This window comes from Ruditapes philippinarum, unplaced genomic scaffold (genome assembly GCF_026571515.1).
Source record: "Ruditapes philippinarum isolate M1 unplaced genomic scaffold, ASM2657151v2 ctg363_1_1_1_1, whole genome shotgun sequence".
NCBI classification, from domain to species: domain Eukaryota; kingdom Metazoa; phylum Mollusca; class Bivalvia; order Venerida; family Veneridae; genus Ruditapes; species Ruditapes philippinarum.
Window position 1 is genome coordinate 449,979 of NW_026851633.1, and position 16,338 is coordinate 466,316.

At 31.2% G+C, this 16,338-nt stretch overlaps 2 protein-coding genes across 4 annotated transcripts in view; one reads left to right on the top strand and one right to left on the bottom strand.

The window, feature by feature from the left end:
* LOC132722763 (uncharacterized) overlaps positions 1 to 16,338 on the top strand; it is a 451,280-nt gene that overhangs the window by 294,756 nt on the left and 140,186 nt on the right. The gene's annotated exons all lie outside the window — the stretch shown is intronic.
* Positions 43 to 16,297, bottom strand: LOC132722137 (trichohyalin-like). Of its 2 annotated transcripts, XM_060706678.1 has the most exons (15): positions 16,160 to 16,296; positions 14,602 to 14,782; positions 13,826 to 14,294; positions 12,855 to 12,952; positions 11,017 to 11,146; positions 10,074 to 10,387; positions 9,323 to 9,499; positions 8,426 to 8,570; positions 7,297 to 7,407; positions 6,396 to 6,615; positions 5,466 to 5,630; positions 5,016 to 5,161; positions 4,194 to 4,338; positions 3,499 to 3,642; positions 43 to 1,238 (listed from the first exon to the last, which is right to left on the bottom strand). In XM_060706678.1, exons 1-14 carry the CDS (start codon positions 16,160 to 16,162, stop codon positions 3,523 to 3,525), a joined length of 2,424 nt encoding a protein of 807 aa, XP_060562661.1. In that variant the 5' UTR covers positions 16,163 to 16,296; the 3' UTR covers positions 43 to 1,238; positions 3,499 to 3,522. The 2 variants fall into 2 exon arrangements, with proteins under 2 accessions (XP_060562661.1, XP_060562589.1); XM_060706606.1 differs by lacking the exon at positions 3,499 to 3,642 and having other exon boundaries at positions 8,426 to 8,579; positions 16,160 to 16,297.

Genomic DNA, 16,338 nt, shown 5'->3' on the forward strand with positions numbered 1-16,338 from the left:
TTCAACTTCATTTTTTTTTTAGAAACTAAATGTATGGGTCAAGTTACAAAACTGAAATGTATTACACAACATATGTATCACAGACAATGCTACTGAATAAAATACAATAAATAAAATAATGGAACAATAAATACATGTACGCACATTTGAAAGTAATAAAATAAATGATAAAAAGCAATTTCAACATAAAAAAATACATCTTATCATATCATTCATGACACTCATGTTTCAGCGTAATAAAACATTAGAAGCCAAGTAACGAATGACAAAAATCTGAACGCATATCCAGTATTGGTATATTAACTTCTAGGTTGGTCCCACATCAATACAGTTCATTTATAAACATAAAAAGGAGAGACATAAAAATGGACATGGATTTTAATATCAACAAAAAGCTGTGTATAATCAAATCTATGGTCTCCAAGATCTTAAAATATATACATTTGAGTGAAGATGATTGATGACTACAATATATACATTCACATACAATAATGAGACATAATTTTACTGATGTTGACAATAAAATCATAACTAAACAAGATGCAATTTAATTAAAAAAATTATGCAATGAATAAAAACTATAAAAAACAATCAGTCCCAAACACTTGACTGCTATCATACACTGTACTGTGTACATAATATCCTTAAAATTGAGACTTTTATCTTCCTAAAATAAATAATGAAGAACATACACTTTTGACAAAGCCATTTGAGCTAGTTTTAAAAAACAACAACATATTTTAAAGGCATTTTATGATTTATAATGGACACATTACTTCTTTTCCTTCTTTATACAAAACACGAGCATGTTCAACGTTTGCACAACCTTGAGTCATATTCAGTTTGTAAAAAAATAACAACGAAAAAAAAGATCTACCTGAAAGTTCTGAGGCATCAAAAAAAAAATGTCAGCAACCTAGATTGATTTTGCCCTTGGGTAAATTTATACACAATTAAAGCACAGCAATTTAAACTGAAGATGAAGTTGCCTAGATCTTTAAATTATCTTAATTTATTAAATCAGGCATAAGTCAAAGGGGAGTTTTACAACCCATTCATATGTACACATATTTGTCGACTTATGGCTGATTATATACAGAATAATAAGTTAGGTTTGGCTATGAACCATATGGGATAATTTTACTGGCGGGACTCCATGGTGGTCGGAAATCTTCCCCTTCTTCCTCTCTAAGTTTCCTAAGTTTACGTAAATGTGCCTCTTTTTCTTCTTGTATCTCCTGAAATCATACAGGAAAAATATGGAAATGGACTTGGCAATCACTTCTTTTTTTAGAAAGACCAGCAAATAAAAAGACAATAAGATGGAATTACATAGAAATGTATTCAAATCACACTGGCAACTCAATATAGGCTCAGTATGATAAAATGTTAAATCAAAGCTAGGAGGCTAACTGAAAGCCAAGAATCTCTGTTGATTTAATAAAAGCTAAACTGAATGAACTGTTTAATAAACAAATGCCACATATGAAACAGTATATCATCAGTTGTAGCTAATTCAATTATCTTCTTTATATCCTCCTGCAAGTATGTTCTGAACAATGTTAATTTACCTTAAAAATTAATTTCTTTTGTTAAGGGGAGACAATGTAACTACCGGTACAAATATTATGAATGAATGCATCTAGGATAACTGTAATCACTGTTGATGATGATTTAAATGATACAAAATTTTTATTAATGAGTGTGGTGTACCCGTAGAAATAAAGAAAACTATAGTCATGTTATTTCATATTCATATTCATATATCTTAAGTTTATAAGACTGTCTTTGTTATTTATCTAACATAAATTACTGTAATTATTCACCAATAAGACAGATCACTTATAAGAAGTGGCCCTAATTTTGTCTCAAAATGACACTTTTTGGTATATAAGATAACAAAATATTTGACTACATTATTGAGTGTGTTAAGTGATGTTTCCTACATATTGATCCTACTTAAACATTATTGTTTCAATTTTGGTACTTTAGTTTAACTTTTGTTAAATATTATTCAGAAGATTTAGATAACAACCCAATATAGCTTTCTATCATTTAACAATATTAAAAGGGAAAACCTAATCAGTGCTGAAAGAGAATAGGAATGAAAAAAGTGATATTATATGTGCTTTGTGTGTGCTATAAATACAGGAAATAACATATGACGAATGTATGAGAATGTTACATAGTTACATTTCAGTAAACAAACAAGTCTACTTTGACAGAAATGTTAAAAGTTAAAATATATAGGCTCCGAAGAAAAGTACAGTAAATGGAAGAAGCACAAGCTTGTAATTGCAAGATGTGGTACTTAGCTAATTGCATATTTTAACCATTTTGTACAAAACAGTGGCAAACATAAATGTAGAAGAGAAAGCAACATAGCAAATCAGAACATAGGTAACAACAATTAACCCATTACTTCATAAAGACATGTCTTGACAGTTTTTCATACCCCCCCCCCACCTTCTAGGAGCCTCATATAGTGAAAAAATGCCCTATCTCAGGCCCGAAACACTGTTTTTTGTTAGAAAAATAGTGAAAAAAAAGATCACTTTTTGCAGCGCCATCCCTTATCTCCAAGAAAATTTTGGACTTGTGAGAGGCTAGAAATGGCCTCAGGTCAACCTTACAGTTATGTGTAACCAACCCTGAAAAGCCTTTTACTCTATCTCAAACCATTGAGAAGTTGCAGCACTTTAAAATCAGTTTTGATGGAAAAAATCAACGTGATCTTTTTGCAATTTTGAGATGTCCCCTGATTGCCATGGTAACAGGAAACTTAACATTGAGTATGCCGTAACAAAGATTATGGTCCAGTCAACATTTGTGCTAAGTTTGAACAGTATTGAAACCTTTTTTTGTAGTTTCATACCAATCTGAACTTTTAACAGGAGGCTTTTCAATAAAAACAGCCATTTTTCACAAAATGCTAATGCAGTAATGGGTTACGTTAATTCAGAATTCCTTATTGTCATTGAACAAATCCACTGGTATGAGCATTTACAAAATTGTGAAGACAGTACAATGCTAACACAGCACAAGATATCCATATCATTTCATTCCATTGTCATAATATCATGCATACTTTTACAATTTTTGTTATATTTTTAACTTTGAGTTTGATATTTGAATACAATCTTTTTTTCCTTTTTGACCAAATTTTAATGTTAATTTCAATCTGTTATAAAAAGATATAAGATAAATATATTTCTAAATCTATGTTTGTGGTAGCTGAGTAGAAAATGACATTTGACCTGAAAATATACCCTAAATCTACTAGACAACAGGAAGAACTGTTAGAAACTATTTAAGGTAATATGAAGTGTCACACAAATACGAAGAAATCTAATTCATCTTTCAAGCAGATCAAATATATAGGGCATTTTTTTTTTGCTACAAACAATATTACCAAAAAATATTTTTCAAATAAAAAAAAGCCCATCAAATTATGATTTGCCATGTGATGCTACAATTTGATATATTTTTTTTTCACACCATGAAAATTAGATAATGGTTCCCCTATCGTCCACATGGTATGAGTTTGCTAGCCGGGCTCCAGGCCGGCTTGAAATCATCATAATAATCATCATCATGATGGTGATGTCTATTCTTCATTGCTTCAATTTCTTGCTGCTTTTCCTGAATAAACAAGGTTTTCAAATATGGGGCAAGTAGCAAGAATTGATGATACTTTAACATGCATATATTGTTGTACATAATGTAAGTTAGTATGTGTGGCAGTTCACATTTGGTTACCCAATCTTCCATCTGGCCTCAAGTAAATTAAGTAAAAAAAAACAAAAAAAAAAACAAAAAAACATGCATGGTTATACAAATATTGGGATTAATTTTTGTATGTTTTGTTCATGAAAATATGATAAAACCATTTCTCTGCTAATTCATTGAAACTGTATGTACAAGTGTGAAAAAGCACTGCAGTTTTTGCCTTTATCTAGCTAGAACTGTCCAGGCTCCCTTTGGTGGACAAGATATCACGCACAATGACATTAAGTCAAAAAGCTGGAAACTTTTCATATGTCTATAACTATGTCAATATGTCTTAAACCCAAATAAACAAACAACAGTAACAAAACACAATAAATTTGTATGTTTTCAGAGGATTTTCTGTACAGGTTATTATATCCCTATATCATAATAGTGGCCTGACACAATCTAAAAATTTGACCTACCTTTTTCCTTAACCATTCATTATATTCTTTTAGAGCACTCCTTTCTTTCTCTTTTTGTGTTTGCATCATAATTTTCTTTGTTTTTAATTTTTCTTCATGTTGACGATGAACGCTTTCCTTGATTTTCTCATCTTTTCTCACTTTCCTGTAAAATAAAAGATGATATAGCCTTTTGATTGTCTACCGTTGATCCAAGAGATTTTAAACTGACTTTACTAAACTTTATTCAAGTATCCAACAATACAGTGGCTCATCAGTATGTACTGAGAGTTGTAAATTCCAGATAAGTCCAATATTTACCCTACATAATGCTAAATATCTTAAATAGACTTCCACCTTTAAGTCTGGACAGAATCATTCTTTCTTTGTAGGGTAACTTTCAAAATATTAACTGACTAAATAGCAAGCAATCAAACAAAGATTGGACAGCATATATGTACACGCTGATTTTGGTCTGTACTGGTTGCATAAATAGAATCTGTTGCCCCAAGCCGACCAAGAGATAATATGAAGCTGTGTGATATGCTTTAACTTGGACATAGTTTCAATTTCTATAAATAAAACAAACTGTGACTTAGAAATTAAATTAAACTCCATTATTCTATCAAACTTGTGTATGTGATGAAGCTAAGCAGTTAGCTTTCATAAAGGTTAGTGGTTCTACTCAGGTGAGCACTTATGCTTGAAATATGGCACAGAGAAGGGGCCCAAGGTCTTCCTCCCAACAGAGCTGAAAAGGCGCAATATGATCTAACAGTTTTGTTTTGACTCAATTAAAATTACACAGTTTGTGTAGAATTGAAATATTTTCACAGTAATTACCATCCTTTGAACGCTGTCTCATTTTGTTTTTCTTTTTCTCTCTTGGCCTGTCTCTCCTCCTGTTGTTTTCTGTGTTTTTCTTCTACTTTCTTTTTATGCTCCTCAATTAATCTTTCATCTTTTGTTTCCTTCCATTTCATAAAGTCCTGTAAAATTATATACAAACATACCATTTCATAAAGTCTGGTAGAAATATACAAAATTATAAACATATTATAAACATATTATATATTTACTTATAAGTCATCTAAGGCTGTAACTTCACAATGAAATAATAACTTACCAGTACTTTGAATGTGGTATGGAAAGCCTTAAATATATGAATCTTTGATATGCAAACCTGAGCCCTTTCTATCATATCTTCATTCAATAAATTGTCATTTAAAGGATGTGTTAAACATGTGAATGTAAAATCTGACTCGGATTTTCAACATAACTATCAATATATACCTTCTGAGCATCTTTTTTCTTCTGTAATTCTTCTCTTTCCTTCTCTTTCTGCTTCTTTTCTTCCTCCCTCTTTTTCTGTTGTTTTTCTTTTATAAATGTTTCCTCTTTTTGTTTCATCCAGGCATTGTAAGAGGCAAGAGACTCTAGCTTCTTATCTTTTTCATCCTGGAATAATCAAAATATTTATGATACTTTCTGGTTTTCAAGCTAAACATGGTCCTGTTCTCAAGATAAAAGTCCATGGACATCCAAACAGGTTGCACTGCTTTTTGTATGACATTGTTCATGAAAGTTTAAATGAATCTATAAGATGATTTATCTATGTAACATTTTATATAAACTTGTAAACACCATTAAAGCTTCATTTTAAGATAAAAGTTTCAAGATTACTTATTTCACACATGCTATGTAATGGGCCTTGGTCAGTTTTAACTCTGAAGACTTTTGGAGGGGAACTGGGTGGGTGGAGCTGGGTCTTACATTGCAACAACACAGTAAAGGTAATTTAGTGACTTTCCAGCTATACTGGTGTGTGAAATCCTTTAGTGCCCTTACGTGTATTATTTCAGGCACAAATCGGCACCTGAGTAAAACCAATGATGTTTCATAAGCTAGCTGGATAGCTTCCTCACATTAAAGAATCCAAAGTCTTTGTCAGGATTCGAAACCACAGCGGTGAGAGGCAAGTGGTTAGAAATAAACTACTTTAACCACTTGGCCACAGATGTCCAAATCCTGAAGACAAGGTCTGTTAAATTGTGGATTAAATCTATGGTTTTCCATACCAAATAATAATAATGGTAATTTAGTATTTCATAGATTTAATTTACAATTTAACAGAACATTCTGGTAAAAGATAGGTTTTCTTTCAACGTTCATTTAGGTTTTAACGGTATATGTGTTAAGTGATTAACAGAACAATGGGATCACCTTTTCTTTTTTCTTCTGTTCTTCCTCCTCTTTCTTCTTTTGTTCATGTGTTTTCTTCACACTTTCTTTCGTTTTAACTTTCTTCCATTCATCAAATATTGCCTGCCTTATAGATGTGGTACTGTTAAAAGCATCAACTGAATAATCTGTAGCAGTAGAACTAGGTCGGGAGCCAGGTAATGTATGACGTGGTTTGGGTCGCAGCACCGCATCATGTGTTCTGTAATATAAATGTCATTCATACTATTTTAAGGTTTTGAATCAAATTATATATTTTTGGTTTTTGAAAAAAGGAAATACATAGTCAATTTTGAATTATTTAAAGCATGTGGAACAGGACATCAACAATAACTGAACACAATCTCAATTAAAGTTTAAAAAAAATACTGTTTGTAGCGATTTGTAATACTCTACCACCTTGAATTCTTCTTTAGTTGTTTGCAAGTTTTTCAGCATACATCAGCAGTTTATCATGGACAAATTATGTTAGTAATATCAAAATGTTATATAACACAACATGTCTTTAGAGCTTGATCATATTACTTGTGTTGTCTGTAGGTCAAATAGATTCCCTGTTGTCATAGCTTACAATTTACTGGTTCACTTATTCAACTAGCACAATAAGCATAATTAGAGTAGGACATGGTGTTTTTATAAAAAGCTCAATTAAGACAATCCTTGAAAATGTTGGTTTTTATTTATTATAAACCCCTATGTTTTAATTACACAGTCAGAAAGAAATAATCTTTAAATGAAGAGCAACAAAGTTATTATTTCACCAAAATAAATTGAACTACTATTTAGCTTAAGGTTTAATACAAACTTGTAAACTTATAAAAGAATTTTTATGAAAATACTCAACATTTTTTCCTACAAGTGTCTTAATAATAATGTAACATACTTAGCACTGGTAGGTCCTTTCTGTGAGATTTGTTTAGGATCCGATTGAGCATCTTCAACTCGTGATATGATATCATCAGCTGCTTTACGATCACTCCTCTGATTGGTTGAACTGTAATATACACAATAAAATGTTATAATACATGGCTTGAAATAATAAGATTACCACAAGTGACTTTATCCATACCGAGCATAATGCACTTGCCCTGCTCTCATTTTGGAAGAATCCATGTGTTATTTAAAGGATTTGATTTATTTCTGTATAAAAATTCTGAAATTAAGCCGGTAAAAGCATAGACCCTGACTAGACTGCCTTTATAAGCAGAATGGCCTGACTCAATATTGGTGACAAAGGCCTTCAGTAATTATTTTAGTTAAAAACTGAAATTTTTATCTTTACATTTGCAATTATCTGATTTTTTTTCTTTATCTAAGTAACAATGTATTTAGGAAGGCTTGTAACATCTTCAATATGAATTCTTCAAAGCAAAAAACTATAAAACCATTACTTTTCAATATGCTATTACAATTATGCATTTCTTCCACTCTTTAAAATGATATTATCCAATCTTATACAAACTCATGATAACATCATTTCAGATGTATCCTCTGATTTTTTATTATCATAACAAATCCCTGATGTTTTTCTACATTTATCATAATTAAGATGCTCTCTACAAAATTAAATGTTAGAAATTCTGTATTTTTCCTAAAACCCAGTTAATTCTTATAATCATCATTAATTTATTTAAACATCCACCTTAACTTTACTTATTGTGTGTCATCAACATGCCCTACTCTAAATTTCAACTTTTTCCTAAAAGCTCAAGTGATTTTAATATTTCATACAATAAAATATATGTAGTAAAAAAAACCCCTCACTTATCAACGTCACAATTTTGGGTTATATGCTCTTGAAAATGACATAGAGAGTAAAAAATATCACTTTATGGGGCAAATAACTCAAGAAGTATGATGGTGACCCTCAATTATTTTTTCAATTATGATTCTCTTTAATCATGCAAATTTAGAGTCAATTCTCCGAACTAGTTAAAACTTTCCTTCTTTGAACATGTATAAAAATTGCAGTACTTCCATACACATTTTTAAAGAAATGATCAAAAACTTACGTCAAACGTTTTTCTTTTTCCTGTAATCTTTCTGCTTCTTTATTTGGGTCACGATCAAGCTCGAAGCATACAGAACTTTGATCACTGGGAATTTTTTTACTGGTCTGTTCATCTCTGGTAGACTCCTCATACATACTTGGCTGCTCTGTTTGGGCGGAAAATTAGCAGAAAGTTAATGGTAAATTATTGAGAACTCTGTAAAGGTTCAACAGTATAAACTTGTCCCCTAAGAGAATAGTCTCCTTCCCTTACAGTATAAATCATACATGATGGTAGAGAAAATCTTCCAAGAGACAAGGGTGATACTTTTAAACATAACAAATTTAACTTTGATTGAATTTGGAAACTAATTAACATCAGAAGGATATTGATCACAAAATTATATAGTAGCGGGACACCTAATGAACACTGTTTATATAACAGAAAAAAATCAAGAATATAAAACTGACCTTTCTAGCCTATTAGAAAAACTGTTAATGCCATTTATAAAATGTGTCATAAATACAAAGTTTTTTAACAACTAAAGTGACAATTGTTCAGTGTTCACAAAACTTGTGAAAAACTTAATCAAATACTCTGCGTTCTTCCTGTTTTGATATGGACGAACAATACATGTGTAAATTATATTTGATATAGTTAAATACTGTAAACATATTTTAAATAGAAAATATTTCCTTTCACATTTAATAATTGTTATAAGACTAAGAATACTATAATTTGCCTCATATTTTTCTTCTTCTATTAACAACTAACTGATAAGTTTATTATCATGTATGATTATCCTGGAGCATTTTTGAAAATGAAATAAAATGTACAAATGTGAAACTTTATCAAATCTTATTGGTTGCTATATGATATCATTCTTAACTATAATATTATAGTCCCTTAAATATTTACCATTAAATTCATCAGTAATAGAGTCATGTGACACAGATTTCTTTAGATTGCTTTGTCGACCGCTCCCAACTCTATGGTCAGTTCTTGTTTTAGGCTTTGGCTTATCAGTTGGAGCATCATCAGTCAGGAAGTCAAACAGCCCTGGTTCCTTTTTTGTTTTAGTGTCCTCATTTTCTTCTAAAATAACATCAGAGATGATAATAGTTATTATGTTTGTCCATTACTTATCTTTTGCAGTATGTCACATCAATAAAAACAGAAAAGTTTCGGGTTAACTGATCAAAACACCACCAACTTTCCATAAGCTTTAAAATCATGTCTTCACATAAATATGCAAAGCAAGTAAAATTAACTAAGATAAAATAAAAAAAAGAAATTCATGAAATATTAGCTAGAACTGCCAAAAAATCATGCCATTTTCAATACAAAAAACAGATCTAAGCTTAAGCTTCACTCTCTTAAATTAACAAATACTAAAAGAATGAAAAAATATGACTACAGCCTTCAATTTATAAGCTTGAGTCTCCACTATGATTATTTGGCAAATTTTTGTTGCAAAGTAAGTAACATTTAGTACAAAATTCAGAAAGTCTGGTAATGAAACTGCTTATAAATTCATCATTCATTACTCTAACTTGCATTAAATCAAAGCATTGAATTTTGCTTATGATACTGAATGAAATGTCAAGCAGGTTCCTGAAATAGTTATTGTGACATTTTACAGAAATAATTGCAAATAATAATAACATACCTCTAGAATCAGCTTTAGAAAATCTTTTGGAAGGTGTAGTGCGACCAGTTGGAGTTTTACGGCCAGTTGGGGTTTCACGCCCAGTGGGTGTTTCTCTTCCAGTTGGCGTCTTCCTCCCTGTTGGGGTATGCCTGCCAGATGACATTCTTTGAGATGCAGGTGTCCTCTTATCATCTTTTTGGAAACGTCTTCGCTCGCGAGTGGATGGTAAATTTTCTGATTCATCATCAAGCTCTACATGTTTTTCCTTTCTTCCAAAAATATCCACCTTTGGTTTAGGACGTTCTGATCTTGGTGATTCCATAGACAGAGTCCTGCATTAGGTGTCAACCAAAGAAACATAAATTATCCATCCATAGTAAGAGCAGTTATTTGTTTGTTCTACAGCATATGATCTGACTGTAAACAATTCTTACACAGCTTAACTTGTTTTATAGACTTGCCCAACTTTAAATTTAGAATTGCCAATTTTGGTTAAAAGAGGTTTCAGTATCAAAGAGCTTAACTTGAGCAGATTACCATAAAGCATCTGGTCATAGAGCATTATTCTGATATAACAGGAAAACATTCAGAAATTACAGAGAACATCTATTTAAATCAGAGAATACACAAATTTTCCATATACTTAACACATGATAATCAATTAACCATATTTATTAGATTTTCTTTACAAATATAATGCTACATACATATAAGTCAAGAATTTAAAGACTATCAATCAAATAAGGATAAGTCTGAAGTGTCTATTAATTGTTTTAACAAGGTAGACCTAAAATGTAGGACATTCCTTACAACTTGATATTTATTTATACATTTTTAACATATAATATGGGTAGATATATTAAGTTACTAAGATATTAATTCTTAATAGCTAGATTAAAATCCTGCATCAAATCAACTGCGACATCCAAAAATTGTAATAAATAATGTTGTGCAACTTTACCTGGGAGATGAGTCTCTAGATCTAAGTCGTGATTCCTTCGGGCTTGTTTGTCTTGCTCGAGGCACAGGTCTCGGACTTTCATTGATAGGCTGAAGACTTGAATCAACTGGTGTTTTTCTTCCTCCTCGCTCTACAAACAAAAATAACATAAATGCATAATTACTTTTAAGACAAGCACCAAACTTATTATCATTAAAAGCTTTCAAATGTCCATGAGGCTGCAAGGCGAGCATAAATACAAACACAGAACTTTGTGTCATATAATCATCCGGAATTGCACCTTCAATACAATGACTGTGCTGTCTACTATACAACAAATCTTATAAAACCAGAAATAGCACTTAAAGTGATACAATCCTTCAGAATTACACATTTTTGTAATTTTCATTTTATTTTAAACAAATGTGCAAAGTACCTTCAATAAAATGCAAAAAGAAAGTCTGAACAAATATAAGGATATATTTATCGTCATGAATAGACTACACAGGTTATTGATATGGTGTTATGACAGGCATAAAAATAAAGTCTATAAACATTTGTGACATAATATCTCCCACAAAGCAAAGAGTGAAATATAAAAAAATTATCTGTATATTTGTATATAAACTACTGAAAATGACAAGTTTAAAAAAAAACAGCCTCATATTTTATCACTCAAGATCCTTTATTTATTCATGAAATAATTTAGTAGAATTAGGGTTATCTGAACATCAATATATTACTTTAATGATCAACATTATTTTTTGTCCACTCACATTGTAGTATTTTTCAAATTTCTGCTAAGTCTAACTTTAGTTAATGTGTACTAACTAAATAAAATTTACTTAATCTGCCGTCTAACCTGAGTCTAACAAATTTCAATAATGCATTATATTAGGGAGGAGTTAGAGGTGTGATTTGCACTCTGAATTGTAAAATATCTAGGTTAGCAGAACAATGCTAACGTAAAAAACAATTAGGCGAGGTCATGTGTTTCTAAATGTGAGGATACAATCAATTAATTTATTACATAGATAATACATGTGGGGCATGCAGAGACAAATGTTTTTTTTATATCCTTTTAACTCTAAGAAAAATGCCTGTTATAAAATTGCTGACTGTTTTAAACTTCTTTTTTTTATCTTGAAAAAGTAACCAAAACATAATTTTCTTTCAGTTGATAGGAATGAACTGCATTAACAATCCTTGATATTAAGAATACAATGATTATAAATACATTTTTTGACTGGAAAACTCATGGTAAATGGACCCCTCCACCTGTAAACCTAGATTGACACACAAAAAAGCTGTTTTTCAAATGAGCAAATCAATAGGGATTTTAAATGTTAGTGAATAACTTAAAGCTAATAATGAATTTGTATAAATTATTAATCTAATGCATTTTCTCACATTTTCCATTTATTTCATTAACTCCATTGCTTTTACCTAATTGCATCATTTTCCTCGCTGTTTTTTTTTCAGCATGATAGTCTTACTGTAGATAAAGGTATAAATTCTGTGACATTTCAGTAAAAAATGTGCCTGATTATTTGTTGATAGGGCCATTTATTTAGCTTATCTAAATGTGATATGTTAGAAACTTGACAAGGTGTAGACATCTTGTAGAGCGAAAGGGCGGAGCTATCGGTGATTTAGTGAAATGCCTTGTTTTTGGTTGAAAAAATAATGTTGATCATTAAATAGGTTAATGTTTAATAATATGCATTAACAAAAATAATTGGTCGCCTGCCTGCGGCAGGCTTGACCAATTATTTTTGTTAATACATATTATTAAACACTAACCTATACGAAATGTTGTTATAAAATAAGATCTATATAACAATGTTTATTATACTCACTATCAAGTTCTGCACTGGGCGATGACCTGTCTTGATCACCAAACGGGGATCGTCTAAAACTTGGAGCAGTCCATTCTTTGTCATGCTTCTGCTGTTGCCTATATAAACAAATATAGTAAACATTTCAATTCTTCTGTTCTGACTTCATTATTAACTTTTCTTTTTCTTATACAAATTTTAATTTATCTATTGATTTTATAAATGTACAGCACAGACTCAAAAGTTTGAGCAGCAAATAGTACATGTACAAAGCAATGTTGGACTTAAATGAAGTGCAGATTAGCCTCAACGACCTGACTATATTGATGCCATTAGAGTAACATCTTAGCTCAATAAGAAAACTACATGTATATTGAATCATAAAACAAACAAAACTGTGATGAATCTTTATGTTAACTTAGAAACATGAAACAATGAACTATAGAATGAACTTAGAAATTCAGGCTTACCATACAATTACATTTGTGAAGATTTTTTCCAATTGGAAAGTTTTTAACATATGTATCTGTTAACATTAAAAATGTATCTGTTAATATTAAAATCATAATTTGCTTTATTGTTTTATTGGGTTTTATGTCACACTGACACAGTATATAGGTCATTTGGTGACTAGCTTTACTGGTGAAGGAAGACCTCAGGTGCCCTTCCGTGCATTATTTCAGGCACGAACGGGCACCTGAGTAGAACCACTGACGTTCCGTAAGCTAGCTGAATAGCTTCCTCACATGAAAGAATCCAAAGTCCCTGTCGGGATTCGAACCCACAGCGGTGAGGGGTAAGTGGTTTGAAGTCAACGACTTAAACCACTCGGCCACGGACGCCCATTAAAATCATAACAACAAAGTTAACTTAATAGTTGTTCATATCTTCAAGTATGGCTTTTGAATGACATTAATACAGAAAAGATTCATTTCAAATACATACAATATATCATATTAAAAAAAAATTCAAGAAAAAAAAATTAACATTACATTTCATTTGTTGGAGTCTTCCTCCCAAATATTTTTTCTTCAGCTGTCAATTCAGGAGTAGATTCCTTTGTTGATACTGGTGATTTTTTCCCTCCAAACAGTGACTTAGGAAGAGATGTTCCTGATCCAGACGGTGAAGGAGAAGTCCTTCCCTTTGAGAATAGATTTTCTTCCACTGGGGATTGTCTCATAAACTTTTTATCCAAAGGAGAAGTCTGAGTGCGGGGACTAGCTCCAAACATTTGGTCAACTTCACTTCTTGAAGGCTGTTTTGAAAATCTTGGTGACTCTTTCAACGGTGGTGTCTGCCTGAGTGTGGACATTGTATCTTTTTTAGACTGTGAATTTTTCATCCATTTATTGGTGTCAGAAGGTCTCATAGTGTCACCTAAGTCTGGTTTACCTCTGCGTTTGGCTGAAGTTGGTCTGTCAGTCCTTTTTTGATTCATTCTATAGTTCATAGTCATGCCTAGGAAAATGAAAGAAAATACATACTACTTATCTTTAACTTGTTAGCCTTAAATTTTAACAATTTAACTAAAACTTATCACATATTTTTCTTTAGCAAGACAGTTAGAATTGAAGTGTTTTATTTTTTTCTGAACCTGCAATACCAGGACTAAAACATTGCATATTTTTACAATTAGTGACCTGGAAAACATTCAGGCATGTCAAAGATATTAATAGCAAACTATTCTGAACAAAATAAATTAAAGAATACTAGTCATATAAATTATAATATGCCGAATTTTGCAATATAAATAAACTAAACTTACTGTTTTCTTCCTCACTGTCAAAGCCATCATCCATACCCTCTGATTCTTCACTTGTTATGTCTGCAGATAGACCTTTTTTCTTGCGTTCCCTCATTTTCTGCCTTAGTTCACTCTGAAACGAGTTTGCAGGCTTCTCTCTCCGCTCCTTCATTGACATATATGGGCCATCTACATAATCCATCTGAAAGAAGACTTACATGATATAAAATTTTATATTGGCAAATGAAAAATGTTTGTAGTTTTAAGAGTTCCTATATGTGTACCGGTAACTTCAATTTGGTATATTTGAAATTAGTGTATAATGGACATGAAAATCTTTCAATCAAAACTTCTGCGCAACTTTTGTATTACATCTTGCGAATAGAATTACTGAAAGTTACTGAAAGATACCAAAATATAAATTTATTGGCTAGCTAAAAAAATTAATGAAGGTAAAAATAGGAAATTAGTCATTAACTGTTAAAAGATATATACCCGGGTACCCTAAATTTGTTCAAGTCTTAGAGTAATCACTGTTACTGTGTACAGTATGTCATGAAGTAATAGTATCAAAAAATTTTCGAAAGAAAACAGTTGGATATTTTTGTACATGTACATGACAGAGTAAATTTAATGAATCAGCCGAACACTTGGATCTGACATTAGAAAATATAGTGTATCATTCCTGCACTAAAAAGATAAAGTAAACTTTACACACACATATGTGTATCTACTGGTCGGGGACCATCAACCGGACACTTTTTAAACATTTTTCCGTACAGATTTCATAATTTTTAACCTAGAGACCAACAAATTTGACACAGTTCAGCTAGGTTCTTCTCATAACTAACAATATACCGGTAGTTTATTTATTTCTGATTGTATAGACACTTATATCTGAGGCTCGATAAGGAGGGTATCAAAATTACCTAAATTGTCTACACTACAGTACCATTTGTCCGGACAGTTCTGTACATGACGTGATTTAATTAAGATTAAAGCTTGGGTGATTGTTTTTTTTATTTTAAACATGATATACAATATTTCAGCAACAAATGCTGAAGTTTTGGATATTCAATTGTATACTCTGCAAATAATTATAGCTGGTATATGAGGTCAGGCATTGTTTTCTTGACCCCCAAATCTCAACGTCAACATTCTTGAAATAGACATTAAAATATTACCATTTATGGAGATTGAAATAAATTTATTTACTTATAATTTAAGAAGGAACATGCATTTAGTGTTGATAAAAAGGTGACCGACAACCACTGAACAAAGAAATTACTAAATTAAGCATTTTCGAGGCCGTCAAGGTTTGGTGGTTGTCCGGTTTTGGTGGTCCCCAACCAGTATATAGATATATGTATTTTGCTTCTAAAATTTTGAATTATTCTTCATTTAATGAGAATCAATATTTTTTTGTGAAAACATAAATTTTTATGTGAAAACCTGACTTAAAATAAATTAGATCTACATCACTGATGACAATAATTCATTCATTATTTGCGAATCATATTATTTTATCATTTATCGATATTGAATGATACAGAAAAGTGAATGTAATATAAACCCTCACCATTTCCGAAGACTATATCTCTGCAAATAAGCAAATGATAAGTATTTTGTCTAGCAAAAAATGTAATAGTTATGATGATTCAACCCAGGGCCTTCCCCTTTTGAAGCGATTTAGGCAAATGTCCCAAAACAAGCTGCAGCATGAAATGTGTGGGGATAAAAACATAAAATAAACTACAA